The sequence below is a fragment of the Lissotriton helveticus genome, chromosome 2_1 (genome assembly GCF_964261635.1).
Source record: "Lissotriton helveticus chromosome 2_1, aLisHel1.1, whole genome shotgun sequence".
In the NCBI taxonomy this organism is placed as follows: Eukaryota; Metazoa; Chordata; class Amphibia; order Caudata; family Salamandridae; genus Lissotriton; species Lissotriton helveticus.
In genome coordinates, this window is record NC_136059.1 from 1354161357 (window position 1) to 1354188212 (window position 26856).

At 46.9% G+C, this 26856-nt stretch overlaps 1 protein-coding gene across 1 annotated transcript in view; it reads right to left on the reverse strand.

Moving 5' to 3' along the window:
* Window positions 1-26856, reverse strand: part of CDS1 (CDP-diacylglycerol synthase 1) — a 762211-nt gene that overhangs the window by 526470 nt on the left and 208885 nt on the right. The window contains exon 2 of the mRNA XM_078676295.1: window positions 25425-25558. Coding sequence (XP_078532421.1) covers window positions 25425-25558 — 134 coding nt within the window. The remainder of the gene's footprint in view (window positions 1-25424; window positions 25559-26856) is intronic.

A 26856-nucleotide genomic window follows, 5' to 3' on the forward strand; every position in this document is an offset into this window, starting at 1 on the left:
TTTTTGGGATAATGCTGAAGATATCAGGTTATCATGAGTTTGGTTATTTATACAAGTTTGGAGACCCCAAATTTTTAAAAAAAGTGAAACTCAAGACTCTGAGGGACTTGGCCGAGATATGGTATAAAATCAGAAAAATATCTAAGATCCCTTATCTTAGTTATATGGCTCCGATATGGGAATCTCCGGGAGCTCCTTCCTGGACAAGAGATGCGTTAGCTTTAAACTTGATAAAGGAGCCTGCTTTGCAAAGGTGGAAAGATTTGTTTCAAGATGGCAATCTAATTTCTTGGAGTTGTTGTCAGCAAAAATGGGGCCCAGTTTTTTCAAAATACAAATACTTACAGATCCAAAGCTGGGCAAATCATTTAGAATCAGAGATTGGAACGGAAAATGATTTTGAGCTAAAGTTGGAGTCAAGGGCTTTTAAGAAGGAAGTAGCTTTCTGGTATTGGCGAATACTAGAAATTGAGGATGGACCATTCGACCTACCAGAGACCCTGTGGAAGAACAGCTTGCCAAGGATTGCGACAGAAGATCAATGGCAAGTAACTATGAGCATGCTATATAGAATTGTTAAACCTGCAACCCTAAGGCGAAATCTTTTATTTACCATTCACAGGGCATACTGGTCTCCGTACAGACTTTCTAAATTTAAGGATGGAGGGATTGTCGAATGTCCAAAATGTAAAGCTCCAAATGTCGATGACTTGCACATGTTTGTATCTTGTCCAAATATCAAGCAATTTTGGATTGACGTGAGTAATTCTCTTTCCAAATCGTTGAATCAATCCATTGAGGTAAGCCCTGAATTAATTATTACTGGGAGATATGATTTACAAAACAGAGTTTTGAGTAACAATGTTAGACTTATTTTTTATGCTATATTGTTAGCACGTCGAGAGATATGTAAATTATGGGTCTCACCACTTAGTCCTATTTTACTGGACTGGATCTTAGCCATGAGGTACATGGCTAAGCTTGATATGTTAGATCGCTCTAAAAGAAATAGAGGTTTTTGGATACCCTTCTTGTTAAATTTTGGTTAAGTTATATTTACGTTAAAGTCCGATGATTAAGCCCGTGCCTATCTCGCTGGTATATGGACTATCCTAGGACGATGAATAGAGATGGTGGAGGACACACATGTTGGATCAGGTGGTTAAGAAGGATAGTTTTGAGGAAGGCCAGACCCAAAATATGTGTTGTCTATGCCCCATTACTCTAACCCAGCCTAAGAGATAATAACAGCCCAGTGGTGGATTAGTACGAAGTTATGGGCGGCAAGACGGCAAATGAGGATAAAAAAAAAAAAAAAAGAATGACAATATGATGATGCCACTTTGCTGCTATGAAACCGCTTCTAAATAAAATATACAGGAATACGAGAGCATTCTGTTTCAACCCCCTGTTTTTTTTCCCTCTAAATTGCAGTCACAGTCACGATGAATGTAAATTACACCCGAATGAGCTTTATTATTCCACATGTTGGTGACAATGTGGAATATCAGCCAATTCTGCAATTCCTAACGAGCTTAAACATGAATGTCCCCTTTCTCAAGATCGAACAGTACTTGTATCATTTCCTCTCTCTTAAATTGCTTTACAAGCCTCTTAGGAGAGGTAAGATGAGGCCGGGCCTGGCTTTCTTATGGTAAAACAGCACCATTAACGTGTGAAGGATTCACCTCTGTTGTGAGCACGCAAGCAGTTGCCCTTGGACTGCTTGCTGCGTTGCCACCTTGGCTGTAGAGAGGGCGGGACAAAGGGTTCTTGCTGATTCTATTGTGATTGTAATTGCATCTGTATAGCGCTTACTTCCCTCAGGGGAAGTTGAAGCGCCTTAGATTGCATCCAAATAGAACACAGGCATGCAAAACAGTAGTGAATGGGTCTGTGGGGTGCAAGAAAGGCACATAGCTGAGGTATACGAAGGAGCAAGGAATTGTGTGTGTTGTGTGCCTGGGCGTGTATAGAGAGAGTGTGTCTGCTTGTGTGTGCACGGAGGGGAGAGGGGATGGGGGAAGGGGGGGGTGGGATGTGTGGAAGGGGGGTGTGGGGGGGTTGCCCGCAGTTTTGCTGTTCCCAAGAGGTGAAAATCGCACATGTTACTTATTACCGATTAGTAGACCTCGGAAAGATGAGAGGCTGGGTCGGTCCTGTTAAGATTTAAAGTCGTGGCGCGCAAGTCATGCACAAATAAGAGCAGTGAGCGCTCCTCTTACAAATCATCGATGTTAGAGCAAAAGGTCTGTAAAACAATATAATCAGTCAAATTAATATCAAATAATTTCATATATTCATCAGTTAAAGAGAATAAAAAGCAGATGGGATAGATCAACCGCGACTTCAGAGCGGGTCAGAATTTTTAATATCATTGTAAATGGGAGCAATTACGGCATTAATGCAGGACATTTGAGGACATTGCAGATCCACTTGATGCGGCTAGTGTAGGGAGTTGTTTTGCTTTACATCTAGATTTACGCTACTTCACACGTGCTTTCATGTATGGGCATTGCTTCTAGGGTCTGTGTGCAACCTGCAAGACTCTGGCTCGAATCTTGGTGTCCCCCCGCAGCTTTTAATTATTGCTAAAATTCGTACCATTAAGGGCTCATTACAAAGTTTTTAACAGACCCCTTGAGACCGAGAGGGATGGACGAGCTGCTCTCCCTGCTGCGCCCCTCACTTCCCTACTTATGACCGGGGGACTGTCACTGGTTTTCCATACCTAGGGCAGGGGAGGGGGCGGAGCGCGGTAAAAAAAAAAAAACAAGACGGAGAGAAGGCAGGCCAGCACTGATCTAGGTACTGTGGTCAGACAGACGGGTGATTTTATTAGAGCCACCCCGGTCACAATGGAAGGCGACACGTAAGTAATTGTATCGGATCGAAGACATCGTGGTCACGCCAATTCTGAATGAGTTCAGCAAATTAATGACATAAAAATATTCACCTGCATTACATTAAAACATCACAGGGAGCATAATTTTACTTAAAAGATGGGATTTGAAAGAGAACAGACACTCCAAGAGCACATGCGTGTTCAGTTATTTTTTTTTTTAAATCAGCTTTGATGCATGATTGAATAACTATGTAAAAAGAAGGAGGGAAGACAGAGAATGGGAGGGGGGAGGAGAAATGCGACACGGCGGGCAGGGGAGGGGGCGGAGCGGGGGTGTGGGAGGAGGGAGAGCGGATTAAGGAGAGCGGGAGGAGGCAGCGAGTAGTTTAGCGAGCCAAGACGGAGGGCATTGCTGTGGGGAGGGGGGAGGAGAAATGTCACAGGGAGCATAATTTTACTTAAAAGATGGGATTTGAAAGAGAACAGACACTCCAAGAGCACATGCGTGTTCAGTTATTTTTTTGTAAAAATCAGCTTTGATGCATCATTGAATAACTACGTAAAAAGACGGAGGGAAGACAGAGAAGGGGAGGGGGGAGGAGAAATGCGACACGGCAGGCAGGGGAGGGGGCGGAGCGGGCGTGTGGGAGGAGTGCGGCTGTGGGAGGAGTGCGGCTGAGGGAACAGACGGCGATTTCAGGCTGCGATGAGGGTGTGAAGCAGCAGGGGCTGCGGGAGGGAGGCTGGGCTGCCTTTGATGTGTAATGCAAGGCAGGCGGCTGGTGGCATGTGCACGCGCTTTTAATGTCAATGCGCTTGCGCATTGAGCTTGAATTTCACGGGCACTGCAAGGAATCGCCATCGACTTGCAAGTTGGTTAAAGTCTGTTTAAGCCCCCATAGTCTCGCAAGCTCAATGCGCATGCGCATTGACAGGCGAGGCCTAAAAATATATACTACAGTCCGGCATTTCCAGATGAATCTAGACCGACTAACTCTCACTCATTCGTAATGCAGGTGATCACAACAGGTCTAAACAACCATTTACAATGCAACGGTCTCGCCTTTGGAAAAGTTAGAGCTATTGGCATTGTAAATGACAACATTTTTATGTATGTGCTGGTTTTGAAAACAGATAAATAAATGGTGTTGGACTTGGCCCTTCTGGCAGGTTCACCCCTGAACTTTTAGTTTTTTTCATTGTGATCTGGTGATAGTGATTTTTGGTTTCTGCACACTTTACCACTGTGTCCCAGGGTAAAGTGCGTGCGTGTGGTGAGGTTGGCCTGCCCTCCCATAGGAATGCATGGGGAATGTATGTGTCCCTGGTAGTTCCTGATGCGTGGGGAGTGCAGGTGCGAGTTTAGTATGTGCGAACTTGTGTGAGTGAATGCTGTGCGATGATGTGTGCGGCATGATTGTGTCTAGTGTGGAAGTGCCACTTCTAGAAGTGGGCATGTTTGTGTAAATTATGTGAATTGGCTGTCTGGCTTCTGATTGGCTGGAGCTGGCTGGTGTGCCAGGCTCCAGGAGTCAGGTTGGGTCTGCCCTGGTGGTGAATGGGAGATCTGCATGTGTGATGTGAGGGAGGGAGGGAGGGGTGCATCTGGGACCTGAATAGGGCTGGGCTTTCCCCACACAATGCTGGCTCCACCCCCTGTGGTGCGACTGATGTCCCTAGGCTGACTGGTGAATGGAAAGGGTGGCTGAGGACAACAAAGTGCTCCAAAACCAGGTGCATCTGGTTTTCTCCCCCACCCCTGCACCTAAAGACAAAGTGATTTACTGTATAAAAAGGGGCTGTGTCCCCTTGTAAAGCGTTCTCCTTGCTGATCTTATTTTGGAGGGGGGCCTGCTGCTGCTGGGCGCCAGGAGGGATTGCCTCCCTGCCTAGGAGGACCCTGTGAGCTGGATCCTGGGCCCAGCCTTGATCCCCCACTTCCTGAAGGACTTGTGCTGGACTCTGGGGCATCCTAGCGCTGGGGAGCGCTGTGCCCCTACCTCCTTATTGTTGTAGCGCCTGGGGGCGCTCTGCAGGCAGCTCTGCGTGATTCCCAGCCTGCCTCAGGGGATTCCCCGGCGTGGGGATCCCCCTTCTCAGTGATAATTCGCAGAGCGGGTGCCCACCCCGCTTAGCCTGCCACTTATTGCCCTTTCTTTGTGTTGTGTTTATTTCCGCCCGGGAGCTCCCCCGGTGTGTGAGAATCCGCCAGCGTCCCCGTAATCTCCGGGACAGCCCCGCAGCGTCACTAGCAGCACCGCGCTGGGATTGGGCCCAGCGCCAGTGCCACGCTCTGATTGGCCGGTGGGAAGCGGAAGAACCAGGAAGCAGACGGGAGCCTACCCCGCGTTCCTACACTGCCCGGAGGAAGCCCGCGTCTCCCATCGGGGCTCCCAAGAACGAGGGAGAGCCCCGTGGAGGAGGTGGAGAGGAGCCGGCAGCCGGACGAGGAGTCCCCATAGAGAGCACCGAGGAGCGGGAGCTCTCGTGCCGCACCCACCAGCAAGCCCCCGGTGAAGAAAGTCCCAGCAGATAGCGGTGAGTGCGGGGGCAGCTTTCTTTCGGCATAGAGCGGCCCCGGTTGGCAGCGGGCCGCTCCAAGAGTAGTTGGGGCATTGTTGACAGTCCAAGCCCGAGAGGCTCCACCGTTGTTTGGCCCCGCCATTTCTTCAGAGCCCACGAGGGCTCCAGCCAGGCGGCAAGTTGCTTCCACAACTCCAGTGGGGCTTAGGGGGCATATTTGTTGACGAGTCCACGAGGCTCGAGGGACATTTTTACTAGTTCGAGTCCCCCGAAAAGGACTCCAACGAAGGGGGCATTCTTTCTTCAGAGCCACAGAGGCTCCGAGCCCTGAGAGGCTCCAATGGGGCATTTTTCCTTTGTTGGTAGAGCGGCCCGGAAGGCAGCGGGCCGCTCCCACCTTGCCCCACCTTTTGTTCTTGAGCCCGGCGAGGCTCACGGGGCCACAAGTGTTCTGGTGGCCAGAGCTCACGAGGCTCCAACGTGTTGGCCCCATTGTTTCCACAGCTGCCCAGCACTTAGTGGGCAGCTGCTCCATTTAGGCCCCCTGACATTGGGACATAGGGTGTTTCAGCCCCAAAGAGTCCAGTTGGCCTGGGGACAGTCACAGGTTGTGGCCGATGTGATTTCTGCGCAATTGTTCTTTGCTGCACCTCTGAATGTGTTTTTATGCGTCATGTGCTTTTCCCTACACCGCTGAATGCATGTTTATGCATCATGTGTTTTTCCCTACACCGCTGAATGTTGTGATGCATCATGTGTAATGTTTTCATGCCTATACCCCTAAATGTTTAGTGATACTTAGGTGGTTGTTCTTTCTAGTACAGGTGTTGCTAGTGAGGTCCTGGTTCCCTGCGTGACATTCTCCTAGGTGGTTAGGGTTGCGTAGGTTGTACTTACCTCTTACCAGTGATTACTGGTTGTGTGCTCTATTTTCTATTTTGTGCTACAGTTATTATGGTTCTATGTCCTAAGTGCTAATTCCTACAAAGTATTCTAATTCTAAAAGTGCTTATTCCTGGCAGTGGTCCATGTGGCCCTGTCCTGTACATACATCCCCTGTAAATTCTGCCCGTGCCTGTTGGCACATTGTAAAGTGTATGTTTTTATCTAATGTGTTTGGTATAATACAAAGGCTATTTTTATACATAACCTTGTGTGGAGTTTCCTTTGTGGTGGGCCTTGGGTGTTGTTGCTGGGGGTGCGCGCGCAAACACTTAACTTACATAGCAGCATTCCACTAACGACGCAGCCCTCCCTCCCCACCGACAGCTCAGTCTCCCCCTTGCAGGGCACTGCCCCCCCCCGATGCACTCTCCCCCTTGCAGGACAGCGCTCCTGGGGACCAGCTGTCCGTGACGGGACACCGCTGGCGTGAGCCGCTCTCACCTGACAGGTGCGCACCGGGGGGTTCTCGTGCACACCGCTCTCGTGGCTGCTGGAGTTGCTCGTCTCGCGCTGCTGTCCTGGGCTGACCCCTTAGCAGCCGCACCGTGCGCTGGGGGCACGTGCTCGCGCTCCCTTTGCACGAGACGGAGGGGGGTAAACTGGGAGGGTAGTGCTGGCGAAATCGACAAAGGACCAAATCATTGCTGCGATGCCGCCCTCAGCCCGTGGGCCATTTCACATCCCGCACACAATAAAACCGATAATACGGAGTCAAATCAAAATTATAATGGTATTTTTATTTTACTTTACATATAATTTAGTAAGAGTATTCCTAAGCGTTCAATACTGTAAAATATATTGAAGCACTTTTCTTCATGCAATGCTTGAGTAGAATACATATCGCCATTTAGTTAATAATTATATTACAAGCAAAGGTGTAATATTAAAGGAGATGTGTACAACTGCATTGGAGATATGAAGACCGCTGCCTCTTCCAAGATGGCCGCTAAATTGTGTGGCTTCCTGCGCAGGCCCTGCAGCGCCCGGAGTGGAGGGGAGCAGCGGGTTCACCTTCTCGGTCTGGCTCACCTCACATGCAGTTCAAGCACAGGCAGGGGCCTGGGATGCTCGGCTGTCTGCACGCTTCTCCCGGGCTCCAGAGCGGTCCTCGCGGGGGAGCAGAGCCGTATGAAAACAGTCACTCTCGTGTCGCAGCCTGAACACACAGTCCAGGGGCTTAGCCCCCTCTGGAGCTGCACACATCATGCATTTGTGGTTCACGGGGACAATGTATTCATCCAACGACCGTGGGAACTCGATATTGCCCATTAGGGGGGCGTAGTGGCATTGGGCGGGTGGGGAGCGAAGGCTCTGGTGCCAGGCAGGAGGTAGCTGATCCAAAGGAAAGCCTCTGGCAAAAATCCATCAAGCATTGCGTAGGCTCACGCCTAAACAGCGGACACGCCTAAACAGCGAGACAGGGAGCAGGAGTCTGTAAGCCCCGTCCTTTTCAGACTGGAGGGCGTGTTTTTCTTTCTCCCCTCTTCTCCATTGGCTGGAATGTAAACAACGGACGTGTTTTTGACTGTTGTTTACATTCCAGCCAATGGAGAAGAGGGGAGAAAGATAGTCAAAAACACGCCCCCCAATCCGAAAAGGACGGGGCTTAGATGGAAAGAATGTCGTCACTGGGACCTCTTCTCCAATGGCTGGCCACCGTTTAGGAGGCCAGCCAATGGAGAAGAGGGGCGGGGCTTAACCTCGCTACTCCAAGTCATTAAATCTCGCCAGCGAGACTGCGCGCGTGCGCAGCCTACGCTAGCCGAGACCTAAAAACACACGCGGAGGATTTGTCTTGTATGATTAGGAATAACAATCAAACTTAGTCGTAATGGTAATTAGGTCTTAAAATGATCTCTTGTTTTTCTCCTGAGTGGAAGATGGGAATTTAGCCAACAGGCATACAGTTCCTTATTCACCACAATGCTGGCTACCATGTACAATCTTGCAGCGCAGCTACAATAGGTGACGAGATGGATGACAGTGCAGATCACTGACTGGGGATACTGCTCATAGTCTGGACAGCTTATCTCTGACACAAACCTACTGCCTCCCAAAAAGAATAAGATACCTGGGCTAGCATCTATGAGAGAGGTCAGTTACTGTTGGAATATAAGCCTCCAAACGACGCCGGCTACAATGCTATATTCATTAAATATACCACTGACGGATTGTTGGCCTGGCCTCGAAGTGAATTGGGCAGAGAGGCTGCATGTATAAAATACTGCAAAGTCCAGGCAACTTATGATTTATACAGAGATGGCTGTTGTTCCAGTAGACTAAGGAGTGACTGACATAACTGTAAGGCAATTCCTATTATATGGGGCTGTAGCGGTTGCAATTAGAAAAGTTTGGCAATTGGGTTTATTAACATATTGTACATTACGAAGCGATATCAGCCCAGAACTGGTCTCCATTAGGAACAAATGAGCTTAAGACTTGCGAATTCCAATTACTGATGTAGATTAGATGAAAGTACTTGAGAAAGCTCCGAGGGTTACTCATAATGCATAATTTAAATTGATACATTTGCATCGGATACATGGGGTATATCTATTCCTCATAAAAGTATTTTCTACAAGTGCATGCCAAATATCATCGATGCGATATTTTTTGGGGTAGAACTGTATCAAATTGGACCTGTCCCTACATTGGTGAGTACTGGAAGGTAATAGTAGAATCACTTAATGAGGCCCAATTAAAATTGCATCATTGTTCCCTTGCTGCATGCTTCCCAGAATTGCTTAACAGCCTATCGAAATATAAAATTACTAGAGAAGGCTAAAAGGGGTTCAGGTAAAATGGAGACATCCAAAGTGTGGTAAACAATCCTGTCCTCGTTAACAGAAGGTGGGAAGGACATTATGGTAGAGGGCTCACCGGGGAGTCTCCATGAGAGATTGCAGCAGCAGGTGTGGTGAGGCATGAGACGGTTGCTCAGCGGTTCCTTCACCATACAGGATACCAAAGGTGCTTAACAGATATCACCCTCCCCCCGCTATTCGGCCCTCAGATCCAGTTTGCTAATCAGCGGGAGGAATGTGGTGGATGAGCCTTCTTCTTGGTTTATTAGTTGTATGCATGAACTGTTTAACTACTCGAGATTACAATGTGATGAACATATAGACGCTAGGACAAGAATAGTGTCTGGGGAGAAACCCCCACAAGCTCAATTATGCAGTTCTACTGTCACTTATATTTCAATCAATCAATCAGGGACTTGTGAAGCGCACTACTCACCCATGAAGGTCTCAAGGCGCGGGGGGGGATTTGAGCAGCTCTGTCTTATCCGAAGAGCCAGGTCTTGAGGCTTTTCCTGAATGCTTGCAGTGTAGGGGTGGGAGGTGGGTGTGGGAGGGTTGCCGAGGGCGGTGGGCCACCAGGGTCTCCCATGCGGAGGGGGAGTATCCGAGGACTTCCATTTTCACCGAGTTGAGCTTTAGGCAGCTTTTGCTCATCCAGGCGGTAATGTCTTTCATTCCTTCCTGGAAGCTGTGTCTGGTGATGTTGGGTCCACTGGTGAGGGAGAGGATGAGCTGGGTGTCATAGGCATAAGATACTATGCAGAGTCCATATTTTCTAACAATGGTGGCGAGGGGGACCATGTCGATGTTGAAGGGCATGGGGGTGAGTGAGGATCCTTAGGGTACTATACAGCTAATCTCTGTGGGTACTGAGAGGAGGGGCGGGAGTCTGATTCTTTGGGTTCGGCCGGTGAGGAAGGAGTAGATCCAGTCAAGGGCGGTTCCCCGAATGCTGGTGTCGTTGAGTCTGGTGGTTAGTGTGCGGTGGGAGACTGTATCAAAGGCTGCTGAGAGGTCTAGTAGGATGAGGGCAGCCATGTGGCCCTGGTCGAGGACGGTGCAGATGTCATCCATGGCAGCTAGGAAGGCGGTCTCGGTGCTGTGGTTGCTGCAGAATCCGGATTGAGAAGTGTCGAGAATGGAGTTGGCTTCTATGAAGTTAGTGAGCTGGTTGTTAACTATCTTCTCTGTGACTTTGGATGTGAAGGGGAGGAGAGAGCTGGGTCGGTGGTTCTTTAGGTCCGTCTGGTCAGCAGTGGGCTTTTTGAGGAGGGGATTGACTAATGCACGTTTCAAGTTGTCGGGAAAAGAGCCATTTTCGAGGGAGCAGTTGATGGTACATCGTAGTTGAGTGCTATGGCGGAGGCAGCTCTGTGGAAGATGTGGGGCGGACAGAGGTCAGTGGGGGCTCCGGAGTGTATACTTTTCATGGTAGTGAAAGGGGTCCAGGCGGTGATGGTAGGCAGGATAACATTGCTGGTTAAAGAGAAGAGTCAGTGTCTAGGTTCTGCTCGTCAAAGTTGCAGTAGAGAGTCCTTATCTTGAGATGGAAGTAGGAGCAGAGTTTATTAAAGAGGTCCTGGGTGGAAGGGATGTCAAAGGATTCGCTCGGGGGTTTGGTGAATTCTTGTATAATGCTGAAGAGTTTCTTAGAGTTGCGGGAGTTGGTGAGGATTCTGTTCTGGATGAAATAATTCTTCGTGGTTCTGATGAGTTGGTGGTGTTCTGTCATGGAGGTGGAGTGCGCTTCAGGGGTTTTGCTGTTCCTCCAGGCTTTCTCGAGTCATCGGCACGTGCGCTTGGATTCTCGTAGGTCGGTGGTAAACCAGGTGGTGCGTTGCCTATCAGAGTTCTGAAGGGGGCGAGTGTGTCTGTGTAGTCGGTGATCTATCTGTGGAGTGCGTTGGCAGCTGAGTTGGCATCGGTGGAGGAGGAACGCGGTTGATGTGCTCTTCTGTGATCTTGCTCCAATTCCTGCGCAGGGGCAAGGTGTAGGCTTATGAGCGGTGGGTTTTGAGAAGGAGAAGTGGACGCAGTGGTGGTCCGTTAAGGGGGGTTCCGTGACATGGCTGAAGCGAATGTTGGGTCCTTCAAGGAAGATTGGGTTGAGGGTGTGTCCTGCCTTGTGGGTGGGGGTGGTGACGAGCTGTCTCAGCCCGATGTTGGCGAGGTTGTCAAGGAAGGCGGTGGAATTGGGGTTGCTGGGGTTGTCAAGGTGGAAAGGCAGGTCTCTGAGACCGTGGATGCAAGGGCGTGGGGCGCAATGAGGTCTGCGATGGTGGTGATGAACGTGGCGTGTGGTCCGGGAAGCCTGTAGGTTAGAGTGCCACGTAGAGTCGTTCTGGGGTTGATCTGGATCTGGAAATGGAGGGGTTCCCTGGAGGATGAGGAGTCATTTGTGCTGGATGGGGTGAGTCAGAGGGAGTTCTTGTGTACTGCGGCGAGTCCACATCCAGGGTGGTTGGGGCGGTCCCTCCTCTGGATCTTGTATCCGTTTGGGGACAGCGGTTACAATGTCTGGTGCAGAGCTGGAGTTGGTCAAGGTTTCTGTGAGGAAGGTGACATTGGGCGAGAGGGTGTTGAGGAGGTCCCAGATTTCTACTGCATGTCTGTGCAGGGAGCGTACGTTGAGAAGGATGCAGCTCAGGGTGTGGGTGCATTGGTGTCCGGTGGGTAGGTGGTGGCAGTGGAGGTACCGAAGTGGGTGAAGGTGCAGCAGCAGTGTCGGCAGGAGAAACGGCCTTGGGTGGAGTTCGGTGTCGACAGTTGTTGTTATTTCTAGGGTTGAGTGCATAGAGAGATCTGGAGTCGTATCGCTGGCGGGTCGGAGGACCAGGGTTCCTGGTGCTGGTCGCGGATGGGCGCAATGGCGCGCCAGAGTATTGCGACCGCTTAGCAGCCTCATTAAGTAGGAGGAGAGAGGTACAGCTGAGAGGAGGGAGTGTGAGGGGCCATGGGGACAGCAGCGGCAGGAAGGGAAAGAAGCAGGGAAATGCGGGGCAAAAGGAATAGGGAAGAGAGTCATGGGTTAGAGAAAAAAAAGGGGAATCACGAAGTGCAAAAAAGAGGGGGAAAACAAGGAGAGAAGCAGAGAAAAAGGCAGATAAAGAGGCTACACAAGGAGAGGAAAGAACGGCGATTACCAAATGAAGGGCTCAAAACTATTTGTAATGCTTGTCTAACAGTACTGTAATTAAACATGGTATGCTTTGTAAGATACAGGTGACTATATATATATATATATATATATATATATATATATATATATATATATATATATATATCACTGAAAAAACCATATGTTTCAGACATGTTATAGTTAGGGATTAGCATTCAAAAAACCTTAGAAATTCACTGAAAAAAACATAGATTTTAGGGGTGTTCTAGTTAGCTGGACATTTCACTCGTACAAAACCAATGAAATTCCTCCGGTCTACTTAGTTGTACTAACTATAACTTGCGCAACGCAATCCACTGCTGATGATGTTACATATTACATCATTCATGCCCCCTACCTTCACCAGTGTGCAAACGTTTCAAGTTGGGGGATTAAGTCCCCTTGAATCTTCAGGGTCCCTGGGGTCCAACTACCCCACCAGGTACCTCCAATAAGCGCCACAGAGCTGCGTTGCAGAGAGGTGGTCCAAGGCCACCCCCCTTTTTAAACCTGCCTTACCGTTTAAGTGGCGAGTGATCCATCAGAGTTCAACTGTGCTACTGCTTAGCATATTCTGAATAATTTCTACATTTGCACAAACTGCCTGCAGAAATATCCGTGACAAACCTTTGAAAAAGGACTGAGGCACTTTCATAGGTCTGAATGGAGGACTCAATTATGTGACATCGCTCTAGTGAAATACTTTTCCTCAGTCTAGAGGCACGGAAACAAACTATGCTAAAAGCGAAACCATAAAACTGCAAACAGACATGTTGGTAAAGGAGGATACGAAACGAGGCACTGCATACATTGCTCATCATTTAGGGGGTCATGCTGGGGTAGTGTTTTTGGGTTTAGGGTAGTGCAGTGGAATTTGTGTAGTGTAGGGGGCCATGCTGGGGTAGTGTTTTAGGGTGTAGGATAGCGCAGTGGTGCTTGGGTAGTGTTTTAGGGTTTAGGGTAGCGCAGTGGTATTTGGGTAGTGTAGGGGGTCATGCTGGGGGTAGTATTTTAGGGTAGTGCAGTGGTGTTTGTGTAGGGGGTAGTGCTTTAGGGATTAGGGTAGTGCTGTGGTGTTTGGGTAGTGTAGGAGGTTGTGCTGGGGGTAGGGTTTTAGGGTAGTATAGTGGTGTTTGTGTAGTGTAGGGGGTAGTGTTTTAGGGTTTAGGGTATCACAGTGGTGTTTGGGTACTGTAGGGGGTCGTGCCGGGGGTAGTGTTTTAGGGTTTATGGTAGTGCAGTGGTGTTTGGGTATTGTAGGGGGTCGTGCCGGGGGTAGTGTTTTAGGGTTTAGGGTAGTGTAGTGGTGTTTGTGTAGTGTAGGGGTTGTGCTGGGGGTAGATTTAGGGTAGTGCAGTGGTGTTTGTGTAGAGTAGGGGGTCATGTTGGTGGTAGATTTAGGGTCTAAGGTAGTGCAGTGGTGTTTGTGTAGAGTCTGCGGGTTTGTGCTGGGGTAGTGTTTTAGAGTTTAGGGTAGTGCAGTGCTGTTTGTGTAGTGTAGGGGTTGTGCTGGGGCTAGTGTTTTAGGGTTTAGAGTAGTGCAGTGGTGTCTGTGTAGTGTAGGGGGTCGTGGTGGGGTAGATTTAGAGTTTAGGGTGGTGCAGTGGTGTTTGTGTAGTGTAGGTGGTCGTGCTGGGGGTAGTGTTTTATGGTTAAGAGTAGTGCAGTGCTCTTTGAGATGTGTAGGGGGTTGTGCTGGGGCTAGTGTTTTAGGGTAGTGCAGTGGTGTTTGTGTAGTGTAGGGGGTAGTGTTTTAGGGTTTAGGGCAGTGCAGTGGTGTTTGTGTAGTGTAGGGGGTTGAGCTGGGGCTAGTGTTTTAGGGTTTAGAGTAGTGCAGTGGTGTTTGTGTAGTGTAGGGGGTCGTGGTGGGGTAGATTTAGAGTTTAGGGTGGTGCAGTGGTGTTTGTGTAGTGTAGGGGTCGTGCTGGAGTAGATTTAGATTTTAGTGGAGTGGTGTTTGGGTAGTGTAGGGGGTCGTGCTGGGGGTAGATTTGGGGTTTGGGATAGTGCAGTGGTGTTTGTGGGTTTGTGCTGGGGGTAGTGTTTTAGGGTTTAGGGTAGTGCAGTGGTGTTTGTGTTGTGTAGGTGGTCGTGCTGGGGGTAGTGTTTTAGAGTTAAGGGTAGTGCAGTGGTGTTTGTGTAGTGTAGGGGCTAGTGTTTTAGGGTTTAGTGTATCACAGTGGTGTTTGGGTAGTGTAGGGGGTCATGCTGGGGGTAGGTTTAGGGTAGTGCAGTGGTGTTTGTGTAGTGTAAGGGCGTGTGCTGGGTGTAGTGTTTTAGGGTTTAGGGTAGTGCAGTGGTGTTTGAGTAGTGTAGGGGATAGTGCTGAACAGGGATTTAACTGGAAGTCTACTGCTGGTATTGAAAGGGATTGTTCCGGCTGCATGTCAGAATTTTCAAATTAAATAGAAGAGGATTTGAGATCTCTCTTAAAACATGCCCTCATTTTTCTTTCTACAACACTAACCATAATTTCTATGACAAAATGAACCCCCTCATTTTGTTCCTTTTTAAATTAAATGTTTTAAGGGTTACCAGTTTATTCCAATCAAGATGGCTTCAGGTGTGCCATACTTTTGTCATTAGTAAGGCTGTTAGCGCTCAAGTTGTTTTTTAGAACACTCTGGGAAGCTGCAGTAGAACACAAAGGAATCACCTGACAGTCTCTGCCCTTGTTGGATGTACATGTTTTACAGAGAAAGTCAGACTTCATTATCACATGACTGAGAAAGATAATGTGAATTTACAGAAAATATACTCTCATTTTAGCTTCTGGAGCACCTTCCAAACCTCTATGGGACAAGCATGAGAAAATGGTTTTCTCTCAAACATGATTCATGATATCCCAGCAGAAGGCTTTTTCACATGGTAAAATCACCTTAGAACACACCACAATTCCTAAAATGAGTATGGTACCATCAACAAATGATTTATAATGTAACTAAAGTCTTAAAACCTTCTATTAACTGCAATGCTTTTTAATGAGGTGCTATCATGTATATTGGTTCCAAGATGGCTGCCAAAACTTCTTGGATGAAGTGCTGACAGCCAGTCAGATCTCACGACGAGATGTGTTGTTAGGCTCCGCCCAGATATATATGTACTTTTTTCCTTTAATATCTAAATAATTACTGAACAGATTTACACCATTTAAGCAAAAGGCACGAGTCTGAACTAAGGACTACCTCTTTGCCAAATTTGGTGTAATTCCGTTTAGCAGTTCGGGCTGTAGCTGCGGCTAAAGGTCCCTATGGCAAATTGCATGGGGAAAACACGTTTTGGGACCTCCCTTTTTTCTCGGCCCCCGCTACATGAATCATCCCGAGACTTTAAGGATAGGAGCGGACCGGAGCTGGCCATTAGTTTTGAAAATTTCACAAAGATTTGTCAACCGGCGCCAAAGTTATTCCAAATAGAATGCTGCCGATTTCCTATGGAAAATAGGTCCTAACTATAACTACCTACTGGGGACCGCCAGTAGGTAATATATATGTGTATGTATATATATATATATATATATATATATATATATAGAGAGAGAGAGAGAGAGAGAGAGAGAGATAGAGACAAACACACACTGTACAGTGAAGAATAGTTATGTCTTACTGTAATACTAAATAATACACATTTCTTTACCCCCCCAAAAAAAAGATGCTGCACACCATTTCAACCAGGTAGAATGCAACATGCGACACTGGTAGCACATTCCTATAATGATGGGTAACTTCAAGTCTACTTTAGTTAAGTCAAATTTTAAGAAAGACAAATGTACAGTATGTACGATTATGTTGCAGCATATTTAACCTAGGCAAATATCTTCATGCCTGGATGGGGAGGACAAGGGTTGTAGGCTGCAGGTTTTGTTCATAAATCGGAAAGACATTTTAATTACCACGCTCACTTCGTAGACTTAGCCTACCTTCTTGTGAAACCTGCATTATGTTTTGCTTTAACAGCCGTGACCTAGAAATTGTGAGGGGGTTTGGTAAAATTATAAATCTAGTCCAATACTTTTTTTGACTGAAATATACAGCAATTGTGGCGAGTTTTTTTTTGGATATTGGCCAACTATTCTAAAAAGAAGGGTGCAATCCCTAAGAACTTTTTTAGCGTATCAAAAAATAAAGGAACGACAGGGGTACTCTTGGGCTAACTAAATAAAGATCTTAAAACACAATCTTCTTTAAAGGTCAGACCACCAGTATTTCACACCCCCAAGATCTCAGCCCCATAGAGAGCCACAGCCTGTGCCTTTGTTCAGTATACCACGATAGACTTCGAGACAGATTTAGAAGTGCTGGCTTTGTACCACTCTGTAACTGCAGATGCATTAAAGTAATGACATTTCGCATTTTTGGATATGGGACTTCCAATTGCATAATTGATCTATCCTGACTCCTAGATAGTCAAAATTGTCTACCATTTTCAGTGTCGTCCCCTTCATTCGAAACCCTCCTCTACATGACTTTTGAGGTTTAAACACCATGGTCTTAAAGGTGTTCACCTCCATTTCACGGAGATTGCAAAAGTCGACAAATTTGCTGTGCATATTTTGTAGTCCAACCAGAGTACAGGATATCAACAGGTTGTCATCTGCAAATAGCAAAGCCGGGACAGAAAAGCCCTCCAATCAGGATGGATCATGGATGCAGGCTCTTGGAACTCCTTCCTGGTCAGTGTCACTGCTCTCCCTGTGCAGATCCACCCTTGAGGGACTGTCCTTGAGCCTGAGCGCCTTGCCAGGTAGTTGTTCTTGGCCATCCCCCACCCGCAGGCTCCTGCCTGAGCATCATCCCTGGTGGTCTAGTGGAAGAGCCCCCTGCAACTCTGCTCTGTTCTGTTCTGTTCTGTCACAGCTCTATTTTGCCTCTTTTCTCTCTTGCCTCTTTTGCCACTTTTTCTCGTTTGCCTCTTTTCTCTTTGCCTTGTTACACTCCCTCTTCCAGGCCTTCCTGCCGCTGCTGCCCTCCCAGCATCTCACTCCAGCTCCCGCCTCCCAGCTGATCGCCCTCCCCCGACTTACTTAATGGCGGCTGCGCCGAAAGCACGCCAAAGTCCAGCCCATCTGCGCCCCGACCACGACCAGCGCCAGGGACCCTGGTTGTTACGACCCAAGCACCCTCCACGCTCTCAACCCCAGACGCAGCAACAGCCAGCTCTCGACGCTGAGCAATACCCAAGGCCCGATCTTCTGCCGACACTGCTGCCGTACCTTCACCCACCTCTGGACCCCAGCAGTAGCCTCCAGCCCACTAGACAGCAACACACAAAGCACTGAACTGCATCCTCCTCAACGCGCGCTCCCTGCACAGGCACGTCATAGAAATCTGAGACTTCCTCAACACTCACACGCACGACGCCGCGTTCCTCACAGAAACCTGGACCAACGCCAGCTCTGCATCCAAAATCGCAAGCACCATCCCGGACCGACACAAGATGCTGAGGAAAGACCGCCCCACCCGCCATGGGGGAGGTCACGCCATCATCCACAAAAGCTCCCTCCACATGACAACCACCGACTCGGACGAAACCTCCCCCCCCCTCTCTCCCCCTCCCTCCCTCCCTCCCCATTGGAACACATCCACTTCCCGATCCAGATCAACCCCAGAACAACGGTCGGCTGAACCCTCATCTACAGACCGCCTGGCCCTCACGCTCCATTCACCAACATCATCGCACCACACGCCCTCGCCGCCACAGACTACTCGGAGGCCTAAACTTCCACCTGGACAACCACGACGACCCCAACTCCACCGTCCTTCTAGAAAACCTCACCAAGCAACTTGTCTCCACCCCCACTAACAGAGCAGGACAGACACTCGAAAGTCTCTGAAGAACACCTCACCTCTGCCCTTACCTGCACTCAACCCCCAACTACGACAGATGCCAACACCGCAGCAAGCAACCTACACCAATGGATTGACAACTGCGCCAACACACTCGCCCCTCTCCAGAAGACTACAGGACGACACAACAAGAAAGCAAAGTGGTTCACCACAGCCCTCCTAGAATCCAATCGTTCCTGCCAATGACTGGACAAGACATGAAGAAACAGTAAAACTCATGAAACATGCACCGCCTACAAATCAGCCACCACGGCACACCACCAACTCATCAAATCCACAAAGAAGAATTTCCTCCAAGACAGAATCCTCTACAACGCCTTTAACCCCAAGGAACTCTTCTCCATCATGCAGGAATTTTTAATACCTAACAGCGAGACAACAGACATCCCTCCCTACCAAGACCTCTGCAACAGACTCAGCTACTGCCTTCACCTCAAGATCAAGACACTCTATGATAACTTTGACGACCAAGACCTCTGCACAGACTCAAACCCCACCCCCAAAGACGCCACCCAACAGACCCTACTCACTAGGACCACATTCATGACGGAAGACGTCCTAAAGACCATGAAGAGCATCCACTCCGGAGCACCTTCAGACCCCTGCCCGCCACACATCTTCCACAGGGCTGCCACAGCAATCGCACCCGAGCTACATCGAACCATCAACTGCTCCCTCAAGACCGCCACATTCCCAGACAACTGGAAGCGTGCCGAAGTCAACCACCTCCTAAAGAAACCCTCCACAGACCCAACTGAAGGCCCATCTTGCTGCTTCCTTTCGCAGCCAAGGGCATTGAAAAGGCAGTCAACACCCAGCTAGCATACTTCATCGAAGCAAACAACATCTTAGACACCTCCCAATCCAGATTCCACAGCAACCACAGCACCGAGACCGCCCTCTTCACCGCCACAGAAGTCATTCAGGCCAAGGCCAAACGGCAGCCCTCATCCTCATGGACTTATCAGCAGCCTTTGACACTGTATCTCACCGCACACTAACCACCAGACTCCATGACGCCGGCTTCCAAGGAAAGGCCCTAGACTGGATACGCTCATTCCTCACGGGCAGAACACAGAGAATAAGACTCCTGCCTTTCCTCTCAGAACCGACAGAGACCAGATGCGGAGTACCCAAAGGATCCTCCCTCAGACCCACCCTCTTCAATGTCTAAATGGGCTCCCTCACAACCATCGTCAGAAACCATGGGCTTAACATAGTCTCTCACTCCGATGACACCCAACTAATCCTCTCACTCACCAAGTAATCAGAGGTCATGAGTCACAACTTCTGAGAAGAGATGAAAGCCGTTGCAACCTGGATGAAGAATAGGTGCCTGAAATTCAACTCAGAGAAAACAGTTTCTTATCCTCGGCTCCACCCCTCCACATAGGACGACACCTGGTGGACCCCTACCCCCGGAAACACACCCACTTCGACAGACCAAGCATGTAACCTCGGCATCAAATGGGACTTATCGCTCACTATGAAGCGCCAGATCAAGGCTTTCTCCTCTGCATGCTTCAACACCCGTCACATACTACGCAAAACATTCAAATGGATATCCCCGATTGCAGGAAAACGGTCACTCATGCCCTCGTCACCAGCAGACTCGACAAGAACGCCCTCTTCACCGGAATCAACAAAAGACTCCTTTGCAAACTCCAGACCGTCCAGAACACCACTGCCAGACTAATCCTCGATCCCATGGCACAACCACATCACCCAACACCTCCACGACCTCCATTGGCCCCTGTCGAAAGAAGAATTACTTTGAAGCTGCTCACGCACACCTACGAGGCCCTCCACAACATCGGACCACAATATCGCAACAACCGCCTCTCCTTTTATACCCCTAAGAGAAACCCCCACTCAGTCGACCTCCCCATAGCCACTGTTCCACGCTTCTACAGGAACATAGCGGGTGGAAAGTCCTTTTCCTACCTCGCAGCAAGACCTGGAATGACCTCCCCCTCCACCACCGGCGAAGCAGAACACTGCACCAATTCAGAAAAGACCTCAAGACCTGGCTCTTCGAATGACCTCAACGGAGTTGCATACCCCCCCCCCCATTCCCCCCTCGTCCCCCCCCCCCCCAGCACCTTGAGACCCAAACAGGTGGGTAGTGTGCTTTACAAACCCCTGATTGATTGATAAAGTGAGAACAAAGTTGGGGCGAGCATACAACAATGCGGAACCCCGTGTTCTACAGGTATGCGATCAGTAAGCTAGCCCCTGCCCCAACTTACTTGGAAGAAGTTTCTCACGGAGTCTAATGAGGACATCTAGCAATTCAGTCAATTCCCATTAGAGCAAAGGTGAACCACAGCGGTTGTCTAGGGGCTAAGTCAAATGCTGCTCTTAAGTCCACGAAGGCCATGTACAAGTGGTCTTTGGAAATCTTTAACTAGTTCCAAGCAATAAGGTTAAGGCAGAAGATCTGATCTATCATACTCACCATGGTGCGAAAACCTGCTTGAAAGGGAGAGCGAATTTTAACTTCTTCTATCCAATTTAGCAGCCTATCGAGAACTTGGCGACAAAACACCTTCTTTCTGCAAGTTGTCAAGAAGACTGATAGGTCTGTAATTACTAGGGATAACTCCATCGCCTTTTCTAAACAATGGAATTATTTCGGCACCACATCACGAGTTCGGTATTCTCTCGCCTGCCATTATCCTGTTTGAAAATGCATTAATTTATGGTCTTCACACAGCAGGCTCAGAGTGAAACAGATCTCCTAGGACCATCTCCGGATCTGGCGCCTTCCTGGGTTGCAAGGACTGAATGGCCTTGAGCAGGTCATCAAATGAAAATTGTATGGGATCTTAATCTATGACACTCCCCATGGCCAGTGTGTCCAGTGCAATTTCTGCAGTAGTAATAGTCTCTGACCTGGTTGGTGCCCTCATTTCCACAGAGTGCCCCCCCCCCCCCAGTTGAGGCTGCATGGAAAATTCAAGGGAACTACAAGTTTTTAAACTACCAATGGCAAGGATATGCCAAAATGTTTGATCATCTTTTCTCTTAGAAGTCTTAACCAAGGCCAACCAGTTGGAATCAATCCATCTTTGCTTGAAAGAGGATGTAAGTTGCTAATATTGTGCACACGCTTCTCTGATTGGCTCACAAACTCTGTTAAATGACCTTGATTTTACTTTGGCCTTGAGACACTCAGCTGAATACCAAGGAAATGGCTGGTGATCTGTTCTACACTGCATTTCCTTAGTGCATATTAAATACAAGGCCTTTAACAAATCATTGTGCACATCAAGTAATGGAATCGTGTCAGGAGAACAATTTATGAACGGACCCAAGATGTTATTACATTTGGTGTAAATTTTAAATAGTGTCATTTTTGAGACGTAGCTTTCACCATTTAACAGTTTTCTTGTTGTTTCCCAAGGTTAACTCTCGGAACCGGTGTCGAAATTGGTGCTATTCATAAACAATTTGTCCTTCAGTAGCCACTTGATGGCATTATGATCACTTTCTCATCACGGCCAGATTACGAAGTCTAGTGCAAAGTTCCAGAGATCGGTATCCAGGATAACAGTCAATTCTACTCTGGCTACCATATCTTTCAAATGTAGAAGTGAGGGATCTGTCAGATTTAAATGCCAAGAATCAAAGTAATGGACATTAACTGCATTGCGGAGACTGCCTAGGATTGAAGAGGTTTGGCCTCCAGCTTATGGATACCCTTGGCTGCAGGCTGCGTTCAATGAAGCTCGAATGTGGTATTAAAATCTCAGGCGTCCTTAAGAGACGTATTATCTGATCTCCCGGTGAGATGATGGGTGAGCAATTTTACAGTGGGAGATTATTTTTTATCTGTACAATATGATTATATGCATTGTATACATTTACCATACGGCCACTGGCAGTGCAATTTAACCAGTATATGTTTTGGTTGGGCAATCAGGCCATGTGAGGTGCAAGACTGAGTGGGAAAATCATGAGAATTTGATGTAAAGAGTTTCACACTCGATTTCAAGGGAAGAGCACAGAGTATGAAGACAAGAAATACAATTACATGCACTTATGTTGGAAAGTGGATTATTAGTAGTGGCAGATATGCATTTACCACTTGCAACAACACCACTAACACGATATAGGGCTCAAAACAGGTTTTAGAACATTATTCCTATGCTCACCCCTTAGAAGCTAGGCTGCAAGCGGCAGGCTTACCTTCCACAACAGGTATGTAAAGCATTCAAAGACACCAATTCAATAGATAATTAAGACAGTACACACAATAAAAATCCAACACCAATTTATAAACATATGAAATATTTGTATCTTTAAAATGACACCAAGAGGAAAAGAATCCACTGTAGGAAACCAGAGATGAACATTTTTAATGATTAGACACTTTCTAATGCTTAGAAACCAACAGTGCCACTTATAGACATTTGGTTGCCTCGGACGGGGACAAATTCACATTTAGCAATTTTTCTGGAGGATTTCTCACCAGAAGTCATGCAGCCTCCTCCAGCAGGCTTAATTTCATTAGGAACTCCTTCCTGAAGTTTCTCTTGTGGGTCCAAAGTGTCTAGAACACAATGCAAGGGTCTGGAATCTCCTAGATGGTCCTTGAAAATTTGAGACTTCAGTTCACACAATCGACTCGGATAAACCCCTTACTAATCCACTGGTAGTACTCAAGGCTGAGGATTCTTTGTGGTGACAGTTCAGGTGAACTCTTAACCTGTAGCTTGCAGGAAGTCCACTGTTTAGTCCTTTTGAAGCAGGTTTGATCCACAAGGCTGTAGTTTCAGATGGTGCAAGAGGTGCAATCTTCAGAGTGCAGGGCCTGGTTAATGCAAATCAAAGTCCTCAGGGTGGACCTTTTAGGTTTCAAGCAGCAGGTCTGAGAGGCACTGCCCATCTCAGATACATACTCCGTGTTCTCTAGGGTCAAGCGGGAGGGCAATCCTGTCCGATGAGCTGTAGGGCAACACCCCAGAACATGATCACTTTCTCCAAAGTGTGGCACAATGATATCCCAGAAAGCACTATTCCTTCAAAATTCAATATATCAGAATTTTCAGCAGGGATAGAGCTGGCTAAACCCAAATCCAGGATGGCTAGTCTCCATAGTCTCACCCTTAAGCCTAGCATATGGTTGGGTTCAAAGAGGAGAGTTGTAAATGAAAACTGGTTTCTCTAGCTGGTTTCCTCCTTTCCTTCAAGAGCATTATTTAATACCCCTCTCCCTGGCTCTGCCATGCCTATGCCCAGCAAACTCTCCTCCCAGAAAGGCTTCCTAACCCCAGGGGTCATTTATCACCTCTTCAAAGCAGCCAGGTTAATCCACTTATCTCGGACCAATCAAGGCAGAGCACTAGAGAGCTGAATTTTGGCTTACAGACTCGAAAGTCTTATAACTTCTTGTCTGTACATTTTAGAATAAATTCAACAATACCATAGTGTTGGATTTGTCATTACCATTCTACTGAATCTTTTAATCCTAGGTTTATGGTTTTTATTTTGACAGTTATTAACTAATAACCTCTTCCAATGTTAACCTATGGGCTGGTGTTCTGCAATGAAAAAATGAACTGGGCAATTTATTCATTACCATGGCCTATAAAACCGGTTTTATAAGTACCCTGCTTACATCTACTGGACCCCTCACAACTGGAACACCTAGGAAAGACTTTAGGGGTGCTGAATATATCAAATTATTGCAGATCCTCATTTTACAGTGCTCCTAGCACAAAAGTCGATTTTGGGAAGCACTTTACAACAATGTGGGGAGCGAAATGCGCAATTTCACTAACCCCAAGGCAAATAAAAACCTTTTTATAAGGATTCTCCTTATAAGTAACTGCCCCCCCCTACACACACACACACACACACCCCTGGGACAACTAGGGGAGAACCTGGGGTACCCACCACGCCCAAACATTGTTATTTATTAATTTGTATGTGCCCCAAACACCTAAGTCTAGTTTAGGCGCAATTTGCATTTTAAAGCAGTCCTGCAACACAGGGCTGCTTTTAAACTGACCTCCGGCTCTAGCAGTGCCGACATGCAAGTGCAGAAAAGGCTGCTGGCCTCTAAATTACCCTGCCCTTATCAATACTAGGGACTTAAAGTTAGTTTCAATATCCCTGCCCAATTATGTACTAGGGCCTTATAGTGGAGGTAATGCCAATCACAGGGGTACCCTAACCCATAGTGTACCCTAATGTATGTAGGCGTTTTCACTGTATTCTAAGTGTCTCTTTCAGCATAGCACTGGCCCTGGGCCTGGTTAAGCAGACCCCAGGGTCAATCAGTCAGTTACCACCAGTACTAGTCAGCAAAATGTTGGGGGGTGCCGAGGGCACAGGATGACTTTGCAACAACTTAACATTGTGAAAATACTATGAATACTATTTGGTGCATGTGAACCTCTACACTTACACACTGTGTGTAATTAAGTGCCATAATTTTGGGAAACATTGATAATTCATTAATAAGTTTGTAAATGCCTATAAAATTCAAAAATACAAATTTAAACTTAAAATGGAAAATAATACAGCCATAATAATCAGTGAATCAACGTTACAAAAATATGGTCTCCATCAAATGCAGCTCATACAGAATTCATTACTGTGAAAGAATCTACCACAAATTAGATAATATTGATGGGGACCTACAGTTATCTATTAATATCTCATGTCAATCAAGCCCGAGTAGGTATACACTGCTTATTCAACAATCTATTGTGCAGAAATGTCTTTGTACCAGATGTGTAGGAAGAGAACAATTGTGCAGAATCGATGATATTTTTTAAAACCCACAATTTGGCCATAAACACCTCATTTCAATCAAGCCTTAGACACACATACATATACACACACTCTTGCATACATATACACACGCATACATATACACACATATATATACACACACACACACACACATACACACATACACACACACACAGTTATAAATTCATTTTCACTCTCACTGACCCATCAAGCTATTGAGAGCTTCTGAGCACATATGCTAGCAACTGGTCATCAAAATAAGACAATATGATCACACTGGTTAGTGACACGCACTACCATCAAAACTTGGTGCTACAATACAATACAATATCCATCTCAACAGGTTCTTTTAGTTTGAAGTCTCAGAAAAAGTCCAAAACAGATTGTGAATAAATGATTATTCTACCTCAGCCAGGTTAAGACAGGAGGCATTTCACCTGCAACATGTTTCACTACTGGAGAAATTAAAGAAGCATTTCAGTGTTCAAAGTCAAACCTTTAATTCAGAAAACAATTTTTAAACTTGCATGTCATATTACCTAGAGGACAAACCGGAGAAAGCTTTATCGAGGACCTGTGGAGTACCATCTGCTGATGGGGGTGCCCCTGGAGCATCTGAATCAAACTTGCCATCTGCATCTCCCTCTGCGGTTTTATCAGCTTCGCCCACTTCCTAAAGGAAAAAAATGGTTTTGTAAATTGAAGAGTGAAAACGAGAACGGGCTTGGCGAGGTCAGCATATGTTGTAAACTAAAAATTTGTTCTAGCATATTTCCTTGCTTAGTTTTTATGTAACTGGTGGAAAGCGGTTACCTGCCAGAAAAATTCTCCTGAATGTGATCTGATGGACGCAATCGTCACAATCTGCCCACAATGACTTACAAAAATATACCAGCTCAAATTCACAATAGCCTAACTGTGGCGACTGTGGACTAACAAGCTAATGTGCCAAGGACTCTTAACATCTACACATATTCTCAATGAAACGGATACAACTGGCATGACCGCATAGTTACAGTAATTCACAGTAACAAGTGGAAGACTGCTGCAAAGTAGAACATTTATGATGCTTCAACTTAACGTACTCAATAATGGCTTTTCACATCTAGAACCCTACATCTGCATTCTGTCCTCTGCCAACTCCCATCTCCAGCATGTCATATCTCTCCTAAACAACAAGAAGCTTTCATAAAACACACATCTATGTGGCAGCATCCAACACCTAAATATAAACAGAATAAAACGTTTAATGTCGAGGGCACATTCACATCGAGGATAGGGAGAATTGAAAGAGTCATTCCTGGCATCGGTTTTCACCCATATTGTCAAACTAGGTTAACTAGCATTCCTGAGGTCACATTAAGCATCCTTTTCTAACAACTACCCTTCTTCCTGGTAAAACGCCATTTAGTCTTCTAATTTAAATCAATTATAATGGAAATACAGATGAAGCACCAACTTTGGTGGCCAACTGGTTTTCAACTTGTGAGAGAGCACAAAGACAACACTTCAGTCAAATGCAAAATAAAACGAATCATGTGTAAATTACGTTTATTCAAAAATGCATATAGATTGACATAGACCTAAACAGAGACCAATAATATACATAACAATTCATGAGAAATCTATAAAAACAGTACTATAAAAATCAATATATTACACAAGAACTACAAACTGGTATAGACAATTAAAACATCTTCTTAAAATAGTGACCAAAAACTCTTTAAAAATGTGAACACCTTAAAACAGGCTTATTGATTCGGAGGATTCATGATTAAGTCAATCAATCCACAATATAGGTTAACCTTAAAATGAATGATTAACCCCTTTAGAGCTTGTAAATAAACCTCCCCAGTGCTGCGCTGTCCATTGGAACTAGTGCTGAATGGACGTCCAACGGTCGTGCGCAGCACTGGGGAGGTAGTGGCCGTGACGACCGTTGGCCGACGGCAGCAATTAAGGGGTTAATAG